Source organism: Diceros bicornis, chromosome 18 (genome assembly GCF_020826845.1).
Source record: "Diceros bicornis minor isolate mBicDic1 chromosome 18, mDicBic1.mat.cur, whole genome shotgun sequence".
Lineage (NCBI taxonomy): Eukaryota > Metazoa > Chordata > Mammalia > Perissodactyla > Rhinocerotidae > Diceros > Diceros bicornis.
In genome coordinates this window covers 36088593-36113240 of record NC_080757.1, presented here as the reverse complement: position 1 = coordinate 36113240, position 24648 = coordinate 36088593, and the positions used below count along the sequence as shown (strand labels likewise).

General features: G+C 58.1%; 1 protein-coding gene across 1 annotated transcript; it reads right to left on the bottom strand.

Annotated features, from left to right (window-relative positions):
* Positions 1-7123: 7123 nt before the first annotated feature.
* On the bottom strand, positions 7124-23919 carry COL1A1 (collagen type I alpha 1 chain). The gene is made up of 51 exons (XM_058560687.1): positions 23721-23919; positions 22023-22217; positions 21894-21928; positions 21760-21795; positions 21570-21671; positions 20706-20777; positions 20419-20463; positions 20203-20256; positions 19971-20024; positions 19378-19431; positions 19205-19258; positions 18822-18875; positions 18690-18734; positions 18519-18572; positions 18359-18403; positions 18148-18201; positions 17798-17896; positions 17668-17712; positions 17473-17571; positions 17285-17338; positions 17046-17153; positions 16913-16966; positions 16535-16633; positions 16288-16341; positions 16100-16198; positions 15440-15493; positions 15189-15242; positions 15019-15072; positions 14862-14915; positions 14350-14394; positions 14157-14255; positions 13776-13883; positions 13255-13362; positions 12986-13039; positions 12716-12769; positions 12372-12479; positions 12234-12287; positions 12064-12117; positions 11768-11929; positions 11575-11682; positions 11329-11436; positions 11168-11221; positions 10953-11060; positions 10498-10551; positions 10275-10382; positions 9885-9938; positions 9439-9546; positions 9064-9346; positions 8739-8929; positions 8199-8441; positions 7124-8078 (listed from the first exon to the last, which is right to left on the bottom strand). The coding sequence occupies exons 1-51, from the start codon at positions 23809-23811 to the stop codon at positions 7932-7934; spliced, it is 4383 nt and encodes a 1460-aa protein (XP_058416670.1). The 5' UTR covers positions 23812-23919; the 3' UTR covers positions 7124-7931.
* Between the last annotated feature and the right edge of the window lie 729 nt (positions 23920-24648).

Sequence of the window (24648 nt, the reverse complement as noted above, 5' to 3'; positions counted from 1 at the left end):
CGCAGGGAGTTTCCCTCACCTGGAGACCAGGGCCCAGCCTTGGGGCCGTGGGGGGAGGGGGAGCCGGCGTCTCCTGGGCCAAGGATCCCTGAGGAGGGCTGAGTTCCTGAACATTGCCTCCTGGTGCTCAGAACTGCATAGACTAGGGGGTCCTGAGGACCCCAAACTGCCCTTGGACCCCTCTCCCCTTTCTCTCACTCCCCAGAATCCCCACCTCCATAACACATCCTAAATCTCGCCACTTCCCACGGCCTCGGCCTCCACTCTGACCCTCCCCGTCCAGCCCCAGGATCTTGCCCGGACCTCTGCCTCCGCCTCCCGCAGTCCTGCTGCCTGCAGCAGCCAGGCCCCATCTTTAAAAGGAAAAATCCGAGTGTCTCGTCTCCCTACTCCCAACTCTCCAACACCTTCCCTTCACATGAGAGTAAAACCCACACCCTGACCAAGCGTGCAGGCCCGTCCCCTCTCTGACCTCACCACCTGCTCTCCCCCACTCACCTGCTCCAGCCACGCTGCCTCCGAACATACTCCTGTTTCAGGGCCTTTGCCACTGCTGTTCCCTCTGCCAGGAACCCCTAGCCCCCCACATCCACACAACTGTCCCCTACTGTGGTCCTTTTGGTCTCTGCCCAAATGGCAGCTCCTCAGAGAGACCTTCCCCCTCCCCAGAGAGCCCCCTCAGTCCAGGCCTCCAAGGCACCCTGCACAGTGCTCCCTCTCTCTGAGAGGATGCTCTGCATAGGTGCTCCTTGGGGTCAGCTTCTGCCCTGATGTGCTCCAGGAGGGCAGGATTCTTGTGCCTCCAGGGGGCACAGTGCCTGCATACAGCAGGCACTCAGGAAAGACAGTCTGAAGGAACGCATAAAGGCAGGCCATCAGGTCTGGGTTACTCAGAGCTCTTAAGGAGGCTGCTTCTCCTCTCTGGGCAAAGGGGGTGAAGAGGCCAGTGCCAAAGCTTCTGCCATTATTTTCTGGTCCCCCTCCCGGCTGGGCATCCCATACCCATTAGTCAGTTAATCCCATGAGCATCTTTGGAGGCAGGCGGAGGCCCAGTGCTGGCTCAGTATACGTGCTCAACAGACGTGTGTTGACTGAATGGCTCATTGGGTGCTCACCCTCCAACCGCGTGGGTTCTCCGACAAAAGGGTGTCTCTGACTTCCCATTTGTGATTTCCTCCTTTCCCTGGGGGCTCCTCCTCTGGCTGAAACCAAGCGTTGCACAGAATCTGCTCGGAACGGAGGCTCGGAGCAGCCAGCCTCCCGTCTGGGGTGGCTCCCCCTTGGTCTCTACCCCTTGAGGAGGGGGCTGCCCTCTCCCTGTCTCAGTGCCCCCGCCCCTGCAGCCAGGCAGAGCCTCTGTGCTCTTCCTCTGCTGGCCAGGGATGGGAGAGTTCAAGGCCAGCCCCTCGCTTCCCGCTGCTTCCCAGCTTTGCCCTGGGATCTTGGCAGCGCCTTCCTCCCAGCTCAGCTCCAAGGAGCACACGGGAGCCTGGCTGCCGGCCTGGAAGGAAGTGGCCCAGACAAGTAGCCGGGAGGATGGCGTGACTGCAGAGGACACTGTGCCGTGCCTGGGCACACGCATGAGCACGCCCAGCTGTGCCTGGCAACGTATGGGGAGGGCACGGACACACTCAGTCCCTCTCTACTCACTGAGCCTCCCTCTACTACTCCACCCGGCGGTCACGCCCCAACCCCCCACAGCCAAGGAGTAGCCACAGCGTCCCACTCCCATCCCCCCGGAGACTGGACCTCGCACCCCCTCCACCCTCGGCTCCTCCAGTCCCACAGCCGGCACTGCCCACACGACCCAGTGCGTGCCTCCACCCTTCATCCTAAACACAGCTCCCACACACGGCCTGACCCTAGACGGTTCCTCGTCACCTCTCAACTGATGAGAAGGATCTCTGCCAGATGTGGGGTCACAGGGCACTGCTTACAGCTGGCCTCAGCCCCACATGCCCACTTCTCCCTTATTCTGAAACCCCCACACTCACCATTTCACAGGGAGCTGTTGGCGCATTTGTTGGGGTTTGGGGTCAGAGCAAGCGGCGCTGGAAGCTCAGCTCTGACAGTTAGTTTACTCATAGACGTTAATCGTAACTGCCTCTGGGCTGTTGTGAGAATCTGTGAGGACCAGGCAAGTGTCTGGCATCTGTCAGCTCCTGGAACGGAGACATTGTTACATACAAGCGCTCGCATCATCTCCCCAAAACCAGAAGTTGTGAGGTCTCCCTGCCCCCTAAGATCCAGATCAAAATGGCTCGATTTCCAGTCTGCACCCCGAAGATTTCAAGCTCTCCCCGTGAGTTTGGATAGAGGCTGAAATTCGCGAGCTCCTTGGCCCTGATCTGCTGCCCGATGCCGCGCTGTCTGGTATGGCAGCTGCTGGCCGCGTGCAGCCACTGCCACTGAGCACTTGAAATGTGGCTAGTTCAAATTGAGATGTGCTGCAAATGTAATGATGAAACGATAATATTTGGGGATATGCTGGGTTAAATAAAATACGTTATTAAAATTAACTTCAGCTGTTTAAAAAATTTTTTTAGTATGGCTGCTAGAAAATGAAAAATTACATATGTGGCTAGCACTATAATTTTATTGCACTGGTTTCATGGCTCTTCCTTTATGTCTGCTCCAGATTGACTCAAACCCAGAACTCAGCCCCTTTCCTTGGTTTCTCCAGAACACCTGCTCGCATCAGGCCTCTGCACACTCATCAGAGTTTTCCAAATTCTTGGGGAGCAGCAGTGAAGTCACCTAGAACTTGAATATGTGACCTCTTGGTTCTAAAATGTGCTTTGGTCCCCGTTCCACCCCATCCTCCCCTTCCTCCCACTGTTTTATGCAGAGAAAACCCCACTCTCTCCAGAACCTCTGCACCAAACTCACCTCCCTCCAGGCCTTGCAATGCCTGTCCTCTGCAAAGAGTTGAAATTCCCGTGTGTGTGAGGGTCTGATCACTCTCCTAGGCAAGGGCCATCCTTCCAGGGTCTTGCCTCCTGGTCCGTGGACATCTCTCAGCCTTGCTTGGTACCCTCCGGAGCACACACCAGGAGGGGACAGAGATGCAGTTGCTCACCGGCACTCGGGTCCCACTGCCTTTGGGACGGTGGTCTCGCTCCACACTCAGCCTCTCCTAATTTTTTCCCCACTCCTCCCTGCTCTACTGGCCCCCATTCATCCTCATCTCACAGAGAGACCCTCCATTCCTTCTCTTAAGCCTACGCGCATGCATGTCCCCAGTGCTAGACCCTAAAGCATTTTCAGTTCACACAGCATATCTTCTGCTGCCATCTGTGTGGGGAAGCTGCTCCCACATAGACAGACCCCCATCCATCCCCAAAACATCCACTCGTGTGGAGGGCCCCTCTGGACACAGACACGTTTGTTCATAGGTGGGTGGGCACCCAGAGAGTGAGACACATTCTCATCCGCACAGGGATGGCTGGGTTGGACCCACCTTGCTCACTCACACAGCCTCCCACACTCACGGCCACCGTGCTGCCTCCTCCTGAGGGTCCTGGCTTTGAGAGAAGCCACACGTTCACTCACAGCAGCCCCATGCTCACTCTTGTTCCACACGGCCCTGCGTGCCCCTCGCCTGCGGCTGCCACACTCCAGCTAGGAAGCCCCCTCCCCTCCTCTCCCCGCTCAACCTCACCCTGCTCTTTCCAGGAAAGTCTTGGAGGCACCTGGGAAGCTGAGGGTTAAGGAGCTGAAAAAAAGGAGGGACAATTCGCCATATTTCGGTCACAGAAAATCCTGCCAGGAGATGGGCTCATGCCACAAAAGAGACCCAGGATTCTCAAGCCCCAAAAATAAAAATTCCAAAAGAAGTCTCCTCCCTTTCTACAATTTTCCATCTGGATTTAACTGAAAAATCAGCCACAGGGACGTGGCTCATCTCCTCACAGAGGAGACAAAGGTGAGTCCCTCGCAGCAGTGCTGGGCATGGCCGGCGCTGTGCCACCACACAGGGGGCAGCCGGGTCTGGGGAGCGGGTCTGGGCAGCTGTATTTAGGGCAGCTGTGATGTCAGCAAAAAGGAAGGCTTGAGTTGGGGATGTGGTACAATGGCCCCTTTGTCCCCCTCCCCTCCTGTCCTGCACACACACTGAAACCACAGTCTGGCCTCACACCACGTGGTACAGACATGGCGCTGCACAGTGGGGCACTGCCACCACCACAGCCCTGGCATGGGTGTCACCTCACGTGCCCTCACGCGTGCGTGTGCACACACACGCACACACACACTCATGTACCCACGTGTAGATTTGTACACATGTGGTGAGAGCCATATTTACTCCTTTGCCTAGAGCTGGGCTGCCCAATACAGTAGCCACTAGCCACATGTAGCTATTAAAATTCATTACAATTAAATAAAAGTAAAAATTGAGTCCCTCATTAGCACTATCCATATGTCAAGTGCTCCATAGCCACACGTGGCTAGTGGATACGGTGTCAGATAGCACAGAGAACACTCTTACTATTGCAGAAAGCACCGGCCTAGAGCCTTCCACTGCTGTCTGCTCCACTCGTGGGCTGGTTTTCACTGCTCTTCCTCTCACACCTGCTCACTCCTGTTCACAAAGGCGCACACAGCTCCACACTCTCACCTAGGATGGCCCTCTACCTCACGTTCTCTCTGTTGGCTCCCAGTAGCTACGCTGGGACCCTGTGGCTCGTCCTGCATTGTTGCACCTGGCCTCCGGCCTCAGTCAGCTCCGCCCAGCCTGCAGAGAATAGCAGGGTGAAAACACCACAGCGTAAAAATGGCAACAATGTCTGGCATTAAGGCTAAGATTGATTTTGTAGACATGGAGAGCTTTGGCAACTCAGAGAGACAAACTCAGCCTGAGTTGGGCAAGAGAATGAGGGGATGATGAGACATTTGAGGCAAAAAGGCGTGGAAGTGGGAAGAGTGGTGCATCTGTGGGAACTGTGGTCAGCCTTTCTGGCTGGTGTGACACGTGTGGGCAGTGGAGGAGACAGTGAGAATGGACAGGTGGCTAGCCGCCAGGTAGAGCCTTGGATGCCGGGCTCAGGATGCTTCTGAATCTCCAGTCGGGCCAGGTGGGGTTGGGGCGAGACAGCGAAGGCCCCCAAGGGGCCGCAGGTCCAAGTAGGTGACGGTTACCTAGGGGTGTCAGGCAGGCATCACCAATCAATCAGTGGATTGATTAATCAATCACCACATAACTTTGGGTAATTTGCATATAAATAATCATTCATTCACAGGCCACAATTTCTTACTCTAGACTAAGTCCCTTTCTCCCCTGTTCTAATTGTGGTAGACGTGCTAATGATGAATTATTAAAGGCCAGAATTAATAACCATGACTACTTAATGATTAGTATTAGTATTGCAGACGATGGTCTCTGCAGACTTTAGATCCGAGGGAGGGACACGGGCCTCTCCTGCCTTTGAGATTTGGGCCCTGAGACCTTGGGTGGGAGGGGACAGCTGTCAACTCCCGTCTCCAGGTCTCTGGGCACCTGGTCTGCTCAGACTTCTGACTCTCTGGATCCTGTGTGTCCCTTTTGACCACACGCTGCTGTCCCTCTTCCCTGAGACTGGGGAGCTGACCTGTCGCCTTCCCTCTGGGGGCCTCAGGTTCTCAGGCAGGCAGAGAGGGGCGGGCAGAGGGTGAGGGAAAAGGGAAGGGAGGGAGAAGCAGGAGGAAGAGGAAGAAAGAATTTTAAAAAGGATAAGGAGGGGTCAGGGGGCAGGGGGCAGAGACTGGACAAAATGACCTCCAGGCCACCCCACTGGGGGTCTCGTGTCCTGGGGACTGAGAAGGCCCTGTCAATGCCTTGACCGCAGCTCTCCAAGGCCCCTGGGGAGACTCTCCTGAGGGCTGGGCCCTCTCCCTCCATTTGTCCCCTGGGAGCCCCTGTGAGTGAGCAAGAGGCGTCCCTTCCTCCTGTCTCCCCACAGATCCTCAGCACAGGCTCAGAGACCATCTCAGGCCATCATCTCAGGCTGTACTGCTTGTTGTTCCTTCGGAAGGAGTTCAGAGAGGGCGAGAAGCCGGGACAGGTCGGATGACCCTCCACGATTGCCCAGGGAGAGGCCTTGCGGAGGGGCTCAGGAACTGCTCCCCAGTCTCATGTCCCTCACCCAGGCCTCCCAGTGCCCCATGCCTTCCACAGCCCCAACCCTGCAGGGCGCCCATAGCAGTGGAGAGGGCAGCGAGGGTTGATGGTGTTGATGGGAGAGTGGGCACGAGGTCTGGACAGCACGTGTGTGTGTGCGTGCGTGCATGTGTGTGTGTGTGTTCCTGCACAGATGGGCTGCCTGTATGGCACTGTAAGGGAGAAGAGGGTTTGGAGACATGCAAGGAGGATTGTACGAGAGAGAAAAGAAAAAGTGTCAAGACGTAAGAAAGGCAAGAGGAAGGGGGAGGGACTCTTGAGGGCTGGCGAGATGAGGAGGAGGAGAAGGGAAGGGACGAGAAAGGGAAGGAGAGCCCACCCACCTCCCTAAAGCTCCCTCCCTGGGTTTCCCTCCCCCGACTCCCAGGAAGGAAATTAGGAGGCCACCGCAGATATGCTTGGGTCATTTCCACATGCTTTATTCCAGCAATCAAAATAATTAAAAACATCTCAAATTATTATACACATACAAAATAGGTACAGAGTCTCTTGCTTCCTCCCACCCCTAGGGGAAAAAACTGCTTTGTGCTTTGGAAAGTTGTGCTCTGAAACCCGGCAGCGGCGAGAGGGGACACAGGACAGACTAGGAGAGAGGCTGTGAGGAGGGGTGCAGCTGAGGAGGAGGGGGTTTCAGAGGAGAGAGAGGTGGAGAGAGAGAGGCCTGAGAAGGCGAGAGGCGGCGAGAGGGTGGAGAGAGAGTGGAAAGTGAGTGGCGCTGTCTGGAGCCGGCACTCTCTCCCCTCACGTTAAATAGCACCTTTAGAAAATTCACATGAGTCCCCATCCACAAGAAAAAAAAACCCCAAAGAATAAAAAAAGACTTTGAACAAAAAGGAACATTTGCTAGCCTGGGGGGGGTGCGTCTCGACTTCTATAGCACCAGTGATTCCCTCCCCACCCCCCCCATCACAGAGATGTAGCACCTTTGATATAAATGGGGAGCCCCTTCCACCCTGCCCCCATCCCGCCCCCACGCAGTTGCCCCGGTGACACATAAAGACAAGAACGAGGTAGTCTTTCAGCAACACAATTACACAAGGAACAGAGCAGTCTCTCCCACCCAGCCCTGTTGCACAGGGATCGATACACGTTTCCTGAATCCGATGTTTCTGCTCTGTCGTGGCCCCTCCTGACTTTCCTCCAAACCTGGCATGCCCCCCTCAAAAATGAAGAGGGGTATGTTGCAGGGGCCACGGGGATGCCAGATGATAAGGCTTCTTTGGCAGTCTGAGAACCCCAGTTCCCCCCAGGATTTGGGGGTGCTGGGTGAGGGAAGTGGGCTGGGAGCGTGGGGGCCACTTGGTTGTTTTAGCATTGCCTTTGGTTGCTGGGCAGACAATGTACTGTTTCCTGTGTCTCTTGGGGAGACTTAGATTTGGGGAGCAGTGGAGGGGAGGCCTCAAGAAGGCATGGAGAAAGGAGCAGAAATGGCAGCGTTGGGGTATCATAAGCCCAACGGGCAGAAAAGGACTTACCCCCACATGGGTCTTCAAGCAAGTGGACCAAGCTTCCTTTTTTAAAAAGTTATTTATTTATTCTTTTTTTTTTTTTTGGTAAAGTTGAATGCACGTTTGGTTTTTGGTCATGTTCAGTTGGTCAAAGATAAAAACTAAGTTTGAGAGATGAATGCAAAGGAAAAAAATATTTTCCAAAGTCCATGTGAAATTGTCTCCCATTTTTTGGCTTTTTGGGGGGTTCAGTTTGGGTTGTTTGTCTGTTTCCAGGGTCAGGGGCAAGTGGGTCAGGTGGGAGGGAGCCAGGTTGGAGTGGAGGGAGTTTACAGGAAGCAGACAGGGCCAATGTCGATGCCGAATTCCTGGTCTGGGGCGCCAATATCCAAGGGAGCCACATCGATGATGGGCAAGCGGGAGGTCTTGGTGGTTTTGTATTCGATCACTGTCTTGCCCCAGGCTCCGGTGTGACTCTGGGGTGAAGGGGAGACAATGGGAGAGGGGTATCACCAAGTGGGAGTGAGGCGGCGAGGGGAACTCTGGCCTACCAGGAAAGCCAAAGCCCAGAGAGGGGGCCCTGCCCGGGGACTCACCGTGCAGCCGTCGTAGGTGACACTGTAGGTGAAGCGGCTGTTGCCCTCGGCCCGGATCTCGATCTCGTTGGAGCCCTGCAGAAGCAGGGCCTTCTTGAGGTTGCCAGTCTGCTGGTCCATGTAGGCCACGCTGTTCTTGCAGTGGTAGGTGATGTTCTGGGAGGCCTCGGTGGACATCAGGCGCAGGAAGGTCAGCTGGATGGCCACATCGGCGGGATCGGAGCCCTGGCCACCATACTCGAACTGCGGGGCGGGGACAGTGAGGAGTGAGTGACCACGCTGGAGCCTCTAGTCCTGGCCTCCCTCCCTGGAGTCCTCTGAGAGCATCCCAGTGAACCCCCACATCCAGAGGTGGCATCCCTTGCCCACGGACACCCTATGTCTGAGCCAGTATCAAGGACCCAGGACTCCCACCTCCCAGCCCAGCTCTGTCCCTCACACTTAGCAGAGGTCTAATCCACCCGGAAGCTTCCCTCATGCCCCTTCTGAGCCCTAGGCCAGACCATCTCGTGAAGTGGTTCCAGGGTCCAGTTCACGCACCTGGAATCCGTCGGTCATGCTCTCGCCGTACCAGACGTGCCTCTTCTCCTTGGGGTTCTTGCTGATGTACCAGGTCTTCTGGGCCACCTGGGGCTGAGTGGGATACACGCAGGTCTCCCCTGTCTCCATGTTGCAGAAGACCTTGATGGCATCCAGGTTGCAGCCTTGGTTGGGGTCAATCCAGTATTCTCCTGCAGTGGGGCAAGGCAAGACGGAGTCAGGGGAGGTGTGGGAGGTGGGACACACGTGGGCGTCTGGGCCCCTCAGGGCTTGGCCCTGTCCTGTCAAGAGGAGGAGGAAGGGCACAGCTGGGGCAGGCCCTCACCGCTCTTCCAGTCGGAGTGGCACATCTTGAGGTCACGGCAGGTGCGGGCGGGGTTCTTGCGGCTGCCTTCGGGGCTCCGGATGTTCTCAATCTGCTGGCTCAGGCTCTTGAGCGTGGTGTCCACCTCGAGGTCACGGTCACGGACCACATTGGCGTCATCGGCCCGGTAGTAGCGGCCGCCATCGTGAGCCTTCTCTTGAGGTGGCTGAGGCAGGAAGCTGAAGTCGAAACCGGCGCTGGGAGGACCAGGGGGACCAGGGGGTCCGGGAGGGCCGGGGGGACCCTGCACAGAGAGGAAGGAGAGCAGAGATTACCGGGGTCCAAGTGCTCTCGGGGCTGGAGGGCCATGGGCGGACACGGTAGAGGGCTACATACAACAGGACCGGCTTCACCAGTGCGACCACGAGGACCAGGGGGGCCGATGGGGCCTGGGAGACCGTTGAGTCCATCTTTGCCAGGAGCACCAGCAGAGCCAGGGGGACCCTGCAGGGAGGAAGCTGGTTGAAGAAAGCCTGCCAGAAAGCACGAGACCACCGCAACTCTGGCGGAGAAGCCCACCACCACCCTGCCTGTGGCTCCTTGGCCTCAGCATAGCTCATTCCCACAGACGGGCTGGGAAACATCTTGTGGGAGGAAAGAGCAGGGAAGGGGAGGCTGAGGGCTGAGTAAGATTGTCCAGGACTATTCCTCCCATCTCCTATCCCCTGCCCCTGGACCCTTCTCCAGAGAAGTGGGGGACACCTGTGTCCCAGGCAAAGAGCACTGAAGTGAGCCTGGGCTGGGGACCCAGGAAGAGGAGATGGACAGAAGCCATGACTTACGCGGGGACCAGCAGGACCAGACGCTCCAGAGGGACCTTGTTCACCAGGAGAGCCCTGAAGACAGATGCAAAGGCAATTCAGGCCTGGTGTGGGTCAAAGGTGGCCAGCAACCTGCACCACCTCTCCTTATCCTGGAAATCTAGTCCCAAAGTGTCCATAGGCTGAGACTCCTCCCACATTCCTCTTTGTGCACCCCCTGCCCTCTCAGAAGCTCCTTGAAAATGCCCCCAAATCTTCAGAACCCAGTCCCCACTAGGGAGGAGTGAGAATGACTCTCCAGAGGGGGAAACTGAGGCCGAGTGCCCCCCACAATCATACAGCAGGGATGGGGAGGTGAAAAGAGAAGATTCAGTGGCAGATGGGGGCTGGGGAGGGGCTGAGCATACTCACGGGAGGACCAGGGGGACCCTGGAGACCAGAGAAGCCACGGTGACCCTTTATGCCTCTATCGCCCTGTTCGCCTGTCTCACCCTTGTCACCACGGGGGCCTTGGGGTCCCTAGAAGAGAGGAGAGAACAAGCTGTCAGGTGGAAGGCTCATGAGCACTGAGTGGGGTGCAGCCCACGCCTGGACAAGGGCTCTGAGGACACGAGGGCCAGAGCAGGACACTTACAGCAGGACCACGGGCACCAACGGGGCCAACAGGACCAGCAGGACCAGCAGGACCCTGGGGAGAGGCAGAGAGAGCGTTAGATCCTGGCACAGCCTGGTTGCAGGATGAGGCTGCCCCTCAGCCAGATCCCTCTTCCCTCACATCCTCTCCCACTATGTCTGTCTCTCCTGAGCCCCGGATGAATTTCATGTGAACTCAGGCCTTGTGTGAGCTAGGGCAAGCACCTGGGGACAAACCCCATTCCTCAGGGGGGAACAGGGTACTGTTGGGAGAGGGGCCTTGAGGCTGAGCTGGGGCTCTGTCTTTTCAGGGAAGCCAAGGTTCCCGGACATCCTACAAGACTTCCTCTCCTCCTCTAGCCTGGGTGAAGTCAGACGTCCATCCGCAGGCCCCTGGGGAGGCCTGGAGAGTCCCTGGCCTGATCAGAAGCAGCAAGCCATAGCCCAGCTACTTACAGTCTCACCACGATCGCCACTCTTGCCAGCAGGGCCAACGGGGCCAGGGGCACCAGGGGCACCAGGAGCACCAGGGGGTCCAGCGGGGCCAGTCTCACCACGGTCACCCTGGGAGGGGAGAAGAGGGGAATGCGGGTCAGCCCCAGCCGAAGGGGCCGGGGGGGGGGCAGGGGAGCTGCAGGTGGAGCTGTGGCCCTGGGGGGCAGCCGTCTTACCTTGGGGCCAGGAGAACCATCTCGTCCGGGGGAGCCTTCAGCACCGGGAGCTCCCTGCAGAGAGAGGGGGAGAGGTGAGAGGCAGCCAGGGGGTGGGAGGCTCAGGCAAAGGCCAAAGCAGCCACACCAGGGGCACTGGAATGGGGCTGGTGACTGCTCACCTCACGTCCAGACTCGCCAGGGGGTCCAGCCAATCCAGGGGGGCCCACGGGACCAGGGGGGCCACGTTCGCCACTTGCTCCAGAAGGACCTTGTTTGCCAGGTTCGCCCTGAGGGAGAAGGAAGAGTCAGGCCAGAGATGGGGATGGGGCCCCCAGGTCATCCACCACATCTGTCCTCAATGGCCCCACCACCCCAAGTCCTGTGATGGTTCTTCTTAGGGCCCCCCAAGGTGAGGGGGCACTCACAGAGGGGCCGGGAAGACCAGGGAAGCCTCTTTCTCCTCGCTGACCAGGCAGGCCGACCACACCACGCTGTCCAGCAATACCCTGAGGTCCGGGAGTGCCGGGAGCACCCTGTGGGAGGAAGATGGGGGTGAGGTGCCTCACAGTGGCCAGTGTCCATGCCCCCACTCGGGAACCCTCTGGAGCTCGCACTCACAGCAGGTCCATCAGCACCAGGGGATCCTTTCTCGCCAGAGGGGCCAGGGGGACCAGGGGGACCAGCTTCACCGGGACGTCCAGCGGGGCCAGTCTCACCACGGGGGCCTTTGCCGCCTTCTTTGCCAACAGGGCCAGGAGGGCCAGGGGGTCCAGCATTTCCCTGGACGGGGAGAAGAGGGGCTGTGAGATTCCAGTGGGTTCTGGAGCACCACTGAGGCCTCAGTCAGGCCCACCACCCGCCCGACAGTGTGCGCCCCCACCCCCAGAGCAGAGGAGTCTCTACCAGATACTTACGGAGGGGCCAGGGGGACCGACTCGGCCAGCAGCACCAGGGAAACCAGTAGCACCCTGGCAGAAGAGGACAAAGCAGTAGTTAGGAGGAGGACAGCTCCTCACCTGGCCCAGCCGCCCCCACCTCCGAGCGTGGGCTGGGAGAGCCTCTAGACAGAGAGGGAGATACTCACAGGGGGACCAGCACTGCCACGAGCACCTTTGGGTCCAGGAGCACCAACGCTACCCTGTAGGAGAGCACAGAAGTCAAGGCTGGGCCAGTCCTGATCCAGGCCTGCCAGCAGCTCGGGGCCAGAGGGTGAGATACTCACAATGGGGCCAGGGGGGCCGGTGGGTCCAGCAGGGCCAGGGGGACCAGCATCGCCTTTAGCACCAGCATCACCGGGTTCGCCTTTAGCACCAGGTTGGCCATCAGCACCCTGGGGGAGGAGCAGGTGTGGTGAGCGGAGGAGCTGGGGATGTCAGAGGAGGGAGCTGGGTGGTTCCACGGGGCTGGGGCAGGACAGGAACTCCAGGCGGAAAGATGCCTGAATGGGAGATTATCCTCTCCCTATCCTCCTTCCCTGACTCAGACCGATGCCTCTGTCCTCATTCAGTCACCCAAGGTCCCGGGTCCCAGTTGGTGATGGAAAATGAAGGGGGTCTTGGTACTCACAGGGGGGCCAGCGAAGCCAGCAGGGCCTGGGGGACCAGGCTCACCACGGTCGCCCTAGAAGAGAAGGAGGCAGACTGGAGAGATGCTGCGACGTGGGGGAAGGTGGGGTAGAGTGAAGGGGCAGCGAGAGGAGAGGGGCCCTGAGGAGCATTCCCCAGGGCCCCCGGGGGTAAGAATGAAGGTGGAGGAGATACAGGAAGAGGGCCGGGGGGGCATATGAAGGGAGAGAAGGGCTGAGTGTGTGGCCTTAACCGGGTCTTCTGTACTTACGGGGGCACCACGAGCTCCAGTGGGACCAGCAGGGCCGCTAGGACCAGATTCACCCTGAAAGAGAGGGAGGGAGAAGAGGCTCAGGGCCAGGGGCCCACCTTGAATACTCCTGGTAGACGACCCCAGGAGAGCCTCCCCTCCCTTCTGATCCCCCAAGCTCCCTGGGTTGCCAGCTGGGAATACAGGACCTGCCTTCCCTACAGAGCCATGCCCAGGCACGCTGGAGAAGCTGTGTGTTAGGGAAGAAAGTGGGGAGGCGGCCACCTCACCTTGTCACCTGGGGCACCAGCGGGGCCAGGAGGACCAATGGGGCCAGTCAGACCACGGACGCCATCTTTGCCAGGAGCACCATCAGCACCTTTGGGACCAGCATCACCCTAAAGACATAGGAAAGCCTGAGACTTCCAGTGTGGGGCAAGGAGGTGACCTATGGTGTCTTGCTTGTGTCTGGGACCCCTCCTCAGCTCTGCCCTGCCCCCACCTGTGCCAAGGACTCAAGATCTTTCAGGGGAAAAGGTGCCTGCCTGAGGATTCCGGTGGACCTAGGTTAAGAGGCCCCTGCCTTGTGTAGAGAGATGAACAAGGGATCTCCCGTTCAGGAGGCAGCCCCACCTCTCGTTGCCATGGTAACTCATGGGGAGAGAATGGCCTGGACCGCAGGTAGAGGAGTCATCAGCAAAGAGGCCAGAGGGGAAGAAGGCAGGATTCAGGAGAAGAGGGAAAGATCCCAGGGAGGGGAAAGAGAGAGATGGGACCCACACAGGGTTCAGGGTGTGGGGCTTGGACTTACTCTGTCACCCTTAGGGCCTGGAAGACCAGCTGCACCTCGTTCACCAGGCATTCCCTGGAGGCCGGGGGCGCCCTGGCTACCGGGGGCTCCAGGGGCACCAGCATCACCCTGTGTGACAACCAAGAGACTGGATTGAGGCCTGGGGTCTCAGGAGTGGGTCACAGCGCACTCCTGAGCCCCCTCTTGATATCTCCCAGGCTTGGCTCTGAGACCAAAAACAGGCACCTGCTAAGAGGAAAGACAGCCGAGAACCTCAGGCTGCAGGTGGACCCCACCCTAGTCTTGTCCCTCTGCCCCTCCCCCACACCTAGGTGGCTTTGGTCACAGCCAGGCCTTCTCTGCCGCAGGAGGGGTGAGACCTGGTCCTCATGCTGCCCTCACCTTAGCACCATCGTTGCCAGGGGCACCGTTGGCCCCACGGGGACCTGCAGGACCAGGGGGACCTTGCACACCACGCTCGCCGGGGAAACCTCTCTCGCCCTAGAAGGGAAGGAAGGATAGGGCACGTGATGATGGCTCCAGAGACAGGGCCATCGCGAGGTATCTCAACAGGAGCAGCAGAGGCTCTACTCACTCTTGCTCCAGAGGGGCCAGGGGCACCAAGGTCTCCAGGAACACCCTGAGGGGGAGAGAGGGACAGACAGTGAGCAAAACCCACCTCAGCCGTCTCCCCTGAAAAGCACCCCGTCCTCCTCCTGGAGGCTGCCCCCGCCCTCCGCCCCAGTCTCTGTGATTAGAGACCAACTCCTCTTCAGCACTGAACTGGGATTATCCCTCTACTCCTCCTCAGATCTGTCAAAGATGGCCTCCTCCCCAGACTTTGGGTTGAGGGAAAGTCACAGAGTACTCCAGCAGCTCTGAAAAGAAGTCATCCAGACTATCAGCGACGCAGCTCCTTCTAGATCATATCACACAGAGGTGCAGCTCCCTGCTTCCCTCTATGAGGCTCCCTTCATGATGGGAAGTCCTTCCTGGTGTCTAACTGTGATCCCTCTAGCTGACGGTTGTCTGATTAGCTAGGAGGGCTGGCCTCTCCCTCTGTAGTCCCTGCATTCCTTGCCTCTCTGGCCGGCTGCTACCTCTTACCTGTTCACCGGGTTTGCCTGATTCACCAGGAGGACCAGCGGGGCCAGGGAGACCCTGTAGGGTGGGAAATGCGGGAGAAAAGGGGGAGGGATTAGATCTGGAAGAGAATAAAGGGGAGCCCACCCATCCCCTGACACTTGACAGCTGTGAGCCACACCTGGAATCCGGGGGAGCCAGCGGGACCTTGTTCACCTCTCTCGCCAGCGGGGCCCTGTCATGGAGAGAATGCTGTGGTCCTGGGAAGTCCAGGAGAGGAGGGGCAAGGGTGTGTCCCCTTTCCTGCTCCACAGTGCCCCTTCCCCAGACCTCCCTGTCAGGGACACTTACAGCAGGGCCGGGGGGCCCCTGAGCTCCAGCTTCTCCGTCTTTGCCAGCAGGACCCTATGGGGAGAGAGCAAAGAAGTCAGGGTGGTGAGGCGGGCGGGCAGCTGGAGGAAGGGGGCACAGGTGAGCGGGCCTGGGGCTGAGACTCCTGATGCCCTGGTGATGGGCTGCACCTCCTGCATCCTTCCTGCAGGGAGGGGGATGTGTCACGGGCAGGGGCAGGAAGGGGACAAGGACCAAAAGGAGATACTTACAACAGCCCCAGGGGGTCCCGGAACACCTCGCTCTCCAGCTTTGCCGGGCTCTCCCTGTGGGGTAAGAGAGCGAGGGTTGAGGGGGCCGAAGTGGGAACTTGGGGCCCCCTGGGGCCCTCCTGTTTACTTTGAGTGGAGTTTTTTAAATGAGTTTTCTCATCTACCAGCTCTGGCCATGGGGGAACGCCTTTGCTGGCTTTCACTGCTCTGTCCTTAGCCTCTTCCTAAGCCTTCTCCACAGACCACATGCCCCTTCAAGCTCCTCTCTCCACCCTCTCCCCTTCCTTCTCCTGGTCATATGCCTGTTGTGACCTGAGTTGTAAAGACCTTTCATCTCCTCTGGCATCTCCTTTTGAACCTCAAAGAACACACTAAGATTTGGGGGTGACTATCCTGCAAAAGGCCCATTCTATCCCCATGTGTGTATGAGGGACACCAACAATACTGATTTCCAGGGATAGAGCAACGTTTGTGGAGCCAGGAGAGGGCTCTCATTTTGTAGACAAGGAGATAGATAAGGAGACTGAGGCCCAGAGAGGGGCAGTGTGTGACCTGAGGCCACACAGTAAGTCAGTGGCAGAGCTGGGACCAGATCCCAGGACTCTGGTCTCCCGGGCGTGTCTGTCCCTGGCTCTGCGATGTTCGTCACTGAATACTCACAGCAGCACCTTTAGGTCCAGGGAATCCCATCACACCAGCCTGACCACGGGCACCAGGAGGACCTGGAGGTCCGGGGCGACCATCTTGACCAGCGGGACCCTGAGGACGGGAAGGCACAAAAACAGAGATGAGGGCAGAGGGTGGGCGATCGGGAGAGTGGGAGAAGGCCCAGGGGGAGTGATACTTACAGGGGGTCCAGTTTTGCCATCAGGACCAGGGCTGCCAGGGCTTCCAGTCAGACCCTAAGGGGGAGGCAGAGAAGTGTGGTGGCATGAGGGAGAGGAGTGATGGAGGAGGGGGGAGGAGAAGAGTGCAGGCCGGGGTCGGGGGCACTCCAGAGGGCAGATTCACGGTCCTGCCCCAGAGCGCCTCATCCCAAACCCACACAGGACAGGCAGGGTCCTGGGCTGAGCAGGCAGAGGGCTGGGGTCTCACCTTGGCACCAGGCAGACCAGCTTCACCGGGGCGACCAGCTTCACCAGGAGAACCTTTGGGACCAGCAGGGCCAGGAGCACCACGTTCACCAGCGGGACCCTGGTTGGGGGAGTCACAGGAACAATTAGGGTCTCAGGTCTGGGCCTCTTTGCCATGGGCCAGCATCTTCTTCCTCCAGGTGGGGCAGGGGGTGCTTGGAGCGGCATTGGAGGGGGTAGGAAGGTCAAGGGGAGGCTGCATATGCAGAGAGCTCTGCACCCACAGCGTGGAGCACTAATGCCTGGAGGTGGGGGTGGGAAGGGGTTGTCTATATCTAAAGGAGGAAGGTAATGCCCAGGGAGCAGCAGGGTCAGCTTCCCAGACGTGAAGAGAGGTTACCTTGGGACCAGCAACACCATCTGAGCCAGGGAAACCACGAGCACCAGGTCCACCCTGCGGGAGGAGAGGATGCCAGTGAGCTCAGACACACAGGCACCGGGCTGGCACTGGGGGCGTAGAAGGGGGCACTTACACGCTCGCCAGGGGGTCCGGGCAGGCCAGTGGGTCCGGGTTCACCTCGGGCTCCTCGCTTTCCTTCTTCCCCAGCAGGGCCAGGGGGACCTTGAATACCCGTGGGGCCCTGGGGAGGGCAGAGAGGAGGGGGCGGCCTGCGGTGAGGAGCTGTCCTGGTGCCAGGTCCAGAGCTGGCTTGAGGCTGGGCCTCCAGCACCAGGGGCTCCCAGGGCAGATGGGCTGAGCACAGGGACTTACGGGCTCTCCCTTGGCACCAGTGTCTCCTTTGCTGCCGGGAGCACCAGGTTCGCCCTGTGTTGGGGGAGGAGAAGAGGATGAGTGGAGAGTCGGGGTGTTGAGTTGGCCTGGCTCTTCGTGCTCCCCAGACAAGAGCCACACGGGAGCCAGTGCATGGGGTGAGGCAGAAGTGACAAAGTGGTACTTACGCTGTTACCCTTGGGACCAGGGGGGCCACTGGGGCCCTGGGGTCCAGAGGGGCCTCGGGCACCAGGGAAGCCAGGAGCACCAGCAATACCAGGAGCGCCCTGTGGGAGGCAGAACAGGTTGAGTGCAGGAGTGGAGGGCACGGGGCAGGTGGGAGGTGGCATCGGGGGCAGCTCTGAAACCTGCAGGATACTTACGTTGGCACCTTTAGCACCAGGCTGTCCATCAGCACCAGGGTTTCCCTGTGGCACAGAGAGACGAGGGTCAGTGACAAGCAAGGACTCTGAGCTGGGGAGTGGCACAGGGGACTGAGGAAGTGACACTTACAGCGGGGCCAGCAGCACCAGCGGGGCCAGGGGGGCCGGGCTCACCACGCACACCCTGGGGACCTTCAGAGCCTCGGGCTCCTTGGGGACCAGCTTCACCCTGGATGGGAAGAAAGGACACGTCAGGAGCTGCCCTGGGAACCCAACCTCACCCCTGGATGGCGGGAGGCAAAGGGAAGGGACAGGAGACCAAGAATCAGGACTCCAAGATCAGAGAAGGGGACCCTGGGACAGAAGTGTTGGGGAATGGGCTTCTCACTTGCCACTCTGGGTCCCTCAGGTCTGGGAAGCAGGGAGACATCCACCCCTTGGCTTATGGAAGCTGCACTCAGAGGAGGTCGGGGGTCTCACCTTAGCACCAACAGCACCAGGGAAGCCAGGAGGACCAGCGGGGCCAGTGGGACCCTGTGAATGAAATGGGGATGTCAGCAAGAAGGAAGGTGGCAGCTGCAGGTCGCATGCCTGGACAGAAGAAGTCCTGGGGTTCAAACCAACTTGGCCCAAGAGCTGACCCTGAGACCCTCCCCACACCCAGGCACTGAGGTCTAGGGGTCGCACTCACAGGGGGACCAGCAGCACCAGTAGCACCATCATTTCCACGAGCACCCTGCAGGAGAGAGGGGAAGTCCCGGTTACATCCATTGAGCACTGGCCATTTCCTGTAGCTCTTGGGGAACACCTTCCAGAGCCCAGGCATCCCCCAAAGGGCCAGGAGTACTTACAGCAGGGCCAGGGGCTCCAGGGCGACCTCTCTCACCAGGAAGACCACGGGGGCCCTGACAGCAAAACCAAGAGAAGCCATGTGAGACGAGAGACACACTCCTGTCCCCCAAGCCCCCATCTTGCCCCTACACCATGCTCCCTCTCTTCCTCCTAGAACTGGATGCACTCACCATCTGACCAGGAGCTCCATTTTCACCAGGGCTACCAGGCTCACCCTAGAGAGCAGAGAATAGCCTTAGGAATTCGTTCATGGTGGGACTGGTGGGGAGGTGGAGGACAATGACATTCAGACAGCCTCTTACCTTGGGACCAGCAGGACCAGCATCTCCTTTGGCACCATCCAAACCACTGAAACCCTAAGATGGGAAGGAGAGCCAAGTTGAGACCCTGTGGAGGGGGTGGACCTCTTTGACACCCACCCAGACCTGAGAAGGAGTCTCAGGAGGTCATCACAGCCATCCCTCTGTCTCTGAGCTAGATGAAACCCCAGCTGGCCCAAGATCTCACCCAATCCCTTTGTCAAGATTTCTTTCCCACTGGAGGGAAGTTCTTTTGGATGTCTACTCTCTATCCCTTGGGACTTCTGTAGCTGCCGCCCACCCCAACACACACCAGGATCCGGGAAGGGGCTGGAATGGTGGGATGCTGGGACTTTGGGAACTTAGATGACTCAAAGAGGACTCACTCTGTGTCCCTTCATTCCAGGGAGGCCAGCTGTTCCGGGCAATCCCCGAGCACCCTGGAGAGCAAAGAAAAGGAGGACAGAGGCAGGGCCGTTAGAAGACGCTACTGAGGACACAGCTCCCAAATGATGCCCGAACAGAGCGAAGCCGGGGCCAGCCACACTGTCCTGCTCACCTGAGGTCCAGGAGGCCCACGCTCACCAGGACGACCAGGTTTTCCAGCTTCACCCTGAGAGGGAGAGAAAAGGCCTTCATGCATGTGCGCCCTGGGCCGGAAAACTGTATGAGGTCTGAGTCTTCTTGGGACTGTTGAAGGTCAGGCTTAGGGACCCAGAATCTTATCTCTGAATTTAGAGCTCCGTTTAAATCTACCGTGAAACCCTTGTTTGGTGAAGTTTGAGTCCCTCCAAAGGAATATCTGTTTATTTCTGCCACCAGCATTTTAATCTCACCATATGAGGGCAAATCTGGGGTGCCCAGAGTGGTTAAGCCTAAGGAAGTCACTCACCCCAAGGGGTGGGACTGGGGACTACTTTAAGGTGGCTGGGACCAGGGGAGGAACAGTCACCCCTGTTGGGGAGATGGAGAAACATCCCACGCAGGGTGAAGATCGTTGCTCAAGGGCAGTCCCATGGGTCAGGGAGAACTTGCCCTCCTTTCTCTGTGTGTCACCCCCAAGGGTGGTAGGGGCACTGGGGTGGAGATGACTGAGACCTAGCCCATGGAGGCAGTGGGGTCAGATGGCATCTTCTTGTGGGGGCTACTTACATCATCTCCGTTCTTGCCAGGGGGGCCAGGGGGACCGCGGGGACCCATAGGACCCTAGAGGAGATAAGAGGAGAGGTTAGAATCACCAGGATAAGGAAAAAAGAAGGAGAGGGCTGGGAGTGGAAGGAGGAGGTAGGGAAGACTCCAGATGGGGGTGTTGCTCAATAGGAGAATCCATGTATTTGTAGAGGGAGTGTGTATTTGTATAGAGTACACGTTGACGGGCACTTACTGAGGCTCCGGGCTCTCCAGGCTCACCAGGGGGGCCTTGGAAACCTTGGGGACCCTGGAGGACAAGGAGAGAGGTGTGGGGTTATAAGGGCATGTCCCTGCCAACCTTTCCCCATCTCACCAAGAGATCTCTGAGCACCTTCCCTGCCCTCATCCCAATCCTCCCCTCAAAAGACCAAAGCCCAGGGTGGTGTGTGAAGACATCCTGGATACTCACAGGGGCGCCAGGGGGACCAGGGAGACCACGAGGACCAGAAGGACCCTACAGAAGGAAAAGAAGGGGAAGCTGTAGTGATACCTCTGTAGGCAAGTGCAAGGTGGGTGAAGTCAGGCTATCTCCCATTGGTTCCTGTTGGGACCACCCAGTTGTTTTGCATCCTCTCTGGACTCTGAGGTCCCAAAAGTTGTCTTGATCTCCCAAGTTATCTTAAGCCATTACTGGCCCATCTTGTCTGGATTCCCAACTGCTCCTCTTCTGTCTCTCTACACCCCCTGGTGGCTCACCATGGGGCCAGGCACGGAAATTCCTCCAGTTGATTTCTCATCATAGCCATAAGACAATTGGGGAGCAAAGTTCTAGAAAAAACAAGAGAGAGTGCATGAGACAGCAGCGAGTTGAAAGGCAGAAGACATCACGGATAACAGGCCCCACTGGCATTGTATGCCTCATCATGTGATGCACTGAGAAGAACAACAACATCACTTGGGAAATATTCCTGCCAAAGACGCACCGCCCAAATCTAATTATGACACATCTGACAAACCCAAACTGAGTGACAGTCTACAAAACAACTGGCCTCTTCAAAAAATCTCAGGGTTGTGACAGACAAAGAAAGTCTGAGGAATGTTCCAGATTAAAGGAGACTAAAGAGACATGACAATTAAATGCAATTCATGACCCCAGATTGGATCCTGGATCAGGAAAAAAAATGCTATAGAGGACATCTTTGGGACATTGGTAAAATTTGAATATGGATTGTATATTAGACAATAGTATTGTTCCAATGTTAAATTTCCTAAATGTAATCGTGTGCTATGATCATGTAAGAGAATGTTCTTGTTCTCAGGAAATACTGAAGTTTTTAGGAGCAAAGGGACATAATAGCAACAACTTACTCTCAAACGGTTCAGAAAAAAAATTATGATAATTATATGTATGCATAGACAGAGACTGATAAAGCAAATGTGACAAACTGTGAAGGGTATATGAGAGTTCTTTGCATTGCTCTTGCAACTTTTCTGTAAGTTTGAAATTATTTCAAAATATAAAGAATGCCAGCCGCCAAAAACAACAACAACAACAACAACAACACAGAGAGGGGAGGGGAGCACACCAGGCTTTCCACAAGCATCTCGCTCTGCACTTACTCCTCCGAGGCCAGGGGGTCCGGGAGGTCCGGGAGGCCCGGGGGGTCCGGGAAGTCCAGGCTGTCCGGGGATGCCATCTCGGCCAGGGGGGCCTGCGGGTCCCTGAAGGGGGAGAGGGCGCCTGGGTGAGCTCAGGTCAGGAGCCACACCAACCTCCAGCCCCCAACAGCCCAGAGAGGGCGAAGCTTACCCTTGGGCCTCGGGGGCCAGTGTCTCCTTTGGGTCCCTATGGGGTTGGGGGAAAAGAAACAGAAGCTGGGTTAGAGAAGGGAGGACCGTGAGGAGTCACGGGCAGGGTGGCAAAAGTCGAGGGTAGAGGATTACCTCTACTCCTGTGGTTTGTTCGTCCGTAGGTGACACTGGGGGGAGAAGAGACGCGGGTTAGAGGCAGGGTGGGCTCCGGTGCCCCGACGGCCCCGCCCTCCGCCCGCCCCAGGCCCCTAGCGAGCGTACCCTGGCCTTCAGGGCAGACGGGGCAGCACTCGTCCGGGGGGACAGAGGCTCCGGGACAGTTCTTGGTGTCTTCGCAGATCACCTCATCGCACAATACGTTGCCATTGTCGCAGACACAGACCCGGCAGGGCTCGGGTTTCCATACGGCTCCGTCGTGGTACCTGAGGCCGTTCTGTATGCAGGTGACTGCTGGGACTGGGGCAAGAGGGGAAGAGCGGGGCTGTCAGCGACGCCCGAGCCTCCCACCTTGGGGCTCCAGGGACCCCAACCCTATCTGCCCTTCCTCTCTGTCTTAGAGACACATTTAGATTTTCCATTTCTCGCCTCCTCCTTTTTTTTTTTTTTTTCTTTTTCCCTAAATCCTTAAAAGTTCGTCTGCTCCTCATCAGGGCCCGTGACAGTGTCGAGGCCCCTGGCCAGCGCGGCTATAACTCTTTCCAGTTCTCAGGAATTTAAACAAAGCTTTAGGCCGGGGTTGCTTCCAACTCCAACCTCAGCCCATTGGCGCTGAAGCCAAGTGAAATAAAAAGCCACTGGGTGGGGGAGTGGGGGGTGGCGGAGTGGGGAGGAGAAGGGGGGGCCCTTTCAAGAGGGCAGGACTGTGGGGCGTGGTTTGGGTGGAGACAGGAGGAGAGGGTGGGAGGAGAGATGGCAGGTCCAGCCCCCATTCGGCCCCATTCCCTGAGCAGGTGGGATGGCGTGGGCGGAGCTAGGAGGATGGGGAGGGGCTGATTGGCGTGGCGTCCCGCCCAGAGACTTGAAATGTACCCCAAAAGTAGGATACGCCCTAATCTCCAGCTCCCAGACATCTCAAAAGTCCTCTCTCAGGAACGACCCCCGTTTTCCAAAGCCAACCAGTGCCTCTGGGTCCCTCTTTAGCCAAAGAACCAAAAGTCCGCAAATAGCAATGAAGTTAGTTAACCACGCCCACCGCGCGAGCCTCTCTCCAGATGGCCACTAGGTGGCGGGCAACACTAAGCAATTTCCCGGGCCTGGCCGCTTCCGTTAGAGACAGGGGCTACCCGGTCTCCAGCTTTATTTTCTAGGTCTAGAGGTGGGGTCCACACCCGGCAATAACCTCCGTTTTCTCTCTCCAGCTCCTACGGCGGGAAGCCCTGGACAGGGAGGCACGGTGCTCAGTGTTGATCAGCAGGGGGCGCAAGGACCCGCCCTGCCAAGTCGCGCCAAAGTTTCTCAACCTCCAACCCGCCCACACTCCGCGCCCCCTCCCCCCTCAGCCTAGCACCCCCGCGGCCCCAGGAACACTGTCTAGCCCGCAGAGAGGGCAAACAATCTTTCCCTGTGAATCATCCCACAGCCTTCCCGACCGCTTTTACATCTTGGGCTCCAAATTCCCAGCTCGGCGACCCCATCCCATCTTCGACGTACTTGCCCCCCACCCGCGCCCAGATCCCCATTTTCCCTGTTGTACGCCGCAGTGCGCGCTCGAGACTCCCTCCTGTGCCAACTCAGGCCGAGCTCCATCCTCCTCTCCCACTTCTGGGGGACGTTCCTCTACACTCCCCACCCAGGGTGCTCGCCCTTCTCTCCCAGGGCGCGAGGAAGAGCCCTAACCATCTCCCTTCCATCCCTGAATCTCCGGAGCATCCCCAGTCTCAGTTTAGGTCGCAGACCCCCGGGACCGAACGCAGGGCAAGACACCAAGTAGCCCTGGACTCTCAAAAGTTTGGGACTTACTGTCTTCTTCTTGGCCCTCCTCTTGGCCGTGCGTCAGGAGGGCGGTGGCCGCTAAGAGGAGCAGGAGCCGGAGGTCCACAAAGCTGAACATGTCTAGACCCTAGACATGTAGACTCTTTGCGGCTGGGGTGGGGGTTAGCGTCCGCTCATGCGTGGCCTCACACTCCGCGTGCCTCCTGCTCCGACCCCGAGGAGAAACTCCCGTCTGCTCCGATGACCGGCCCGGGCCCCTTTTATACCATCTTGATGGAGAGCGGGGAGGAACCCTGCCCCTGGGAGAGGGGGAGCCGGCTGCCCGTCCCCCAGCCAATCAGAGCTGCCTGGCCCGGCCCCCAATTTGGGAGTTGGAACCGAGAAGGGGAGGAGGAGGGAAGGGAAGGGAAGGGAGTCCACCACACATCTCCCCCCTTCGCAGCTCTGCCTCCCCAGCCCCCCAGTCCAGCCTGGGCCAGAGATGCTGCCGCTGGGGTGCATCTAGGTCCTCAACATAGTGTGGCCTAAAGAGTGGGTAGGGGCGCCTCTTCAGCTTTCTTCCTGGGACCCCCAATCTGGAGAAACTGGAATTGGGGAGTGGGTGGGAGCCTTCCAAAGGTGGAAGGATTGGGGTGATTGGGAGAGGGTCCTCCTGGCCATGCCTCATGCACGCTCCTGACATCCTTGGCAAGAGCTAAGGGATGGATATGAAGAGGCCGGCCGAGAACCCCTCCAAAACAGGAGACCAGGGAATTAAAAAGATGTACCTGTTGGGGTGTCTTCTGGCGTGGCTGGGTTATGGAGCTTAGGAATATTTGGGGACCAAGTTAGAGATTCCTTTATAGACCTTAAGAATCAGATACTTGTGGAGGGGGTGCTGGCAAGAGGGGTTTTATTTTGAGGATGTCGATTCTTCTGCCATGCCTGAGGCTCCAAGACGGACTCAGGTCCTCTC

What these genes read in the sequence shown, in the direction of transcription:
- COL1A1 (XM_058560687.1), bottom strand. Translation starts at nt 23,811, where the DNA reads ATGTTCAGCTTTGTGGACCTCCGGCTCCTGCTCCTCTTAGCGGCCACC. An exon ending in CTGGAATGAAGGGACACAGA is followed by an intron (nt 18,876 to 19,204) that starts GTGAGTCCTCTT and finishes TTCCCATCTTAG; the next exon opens with GGTTTCAGTGGTTTGGATGG. An exon ending in CTGGTCCCAAGGGTAACAGC is followed by an intron (nt 17,339 to 17,472) that starts GTAAGTACCACT and finishes CCCCCAACACAG; the next exon opens with GGCGAACCTGGTGCTCCCGG.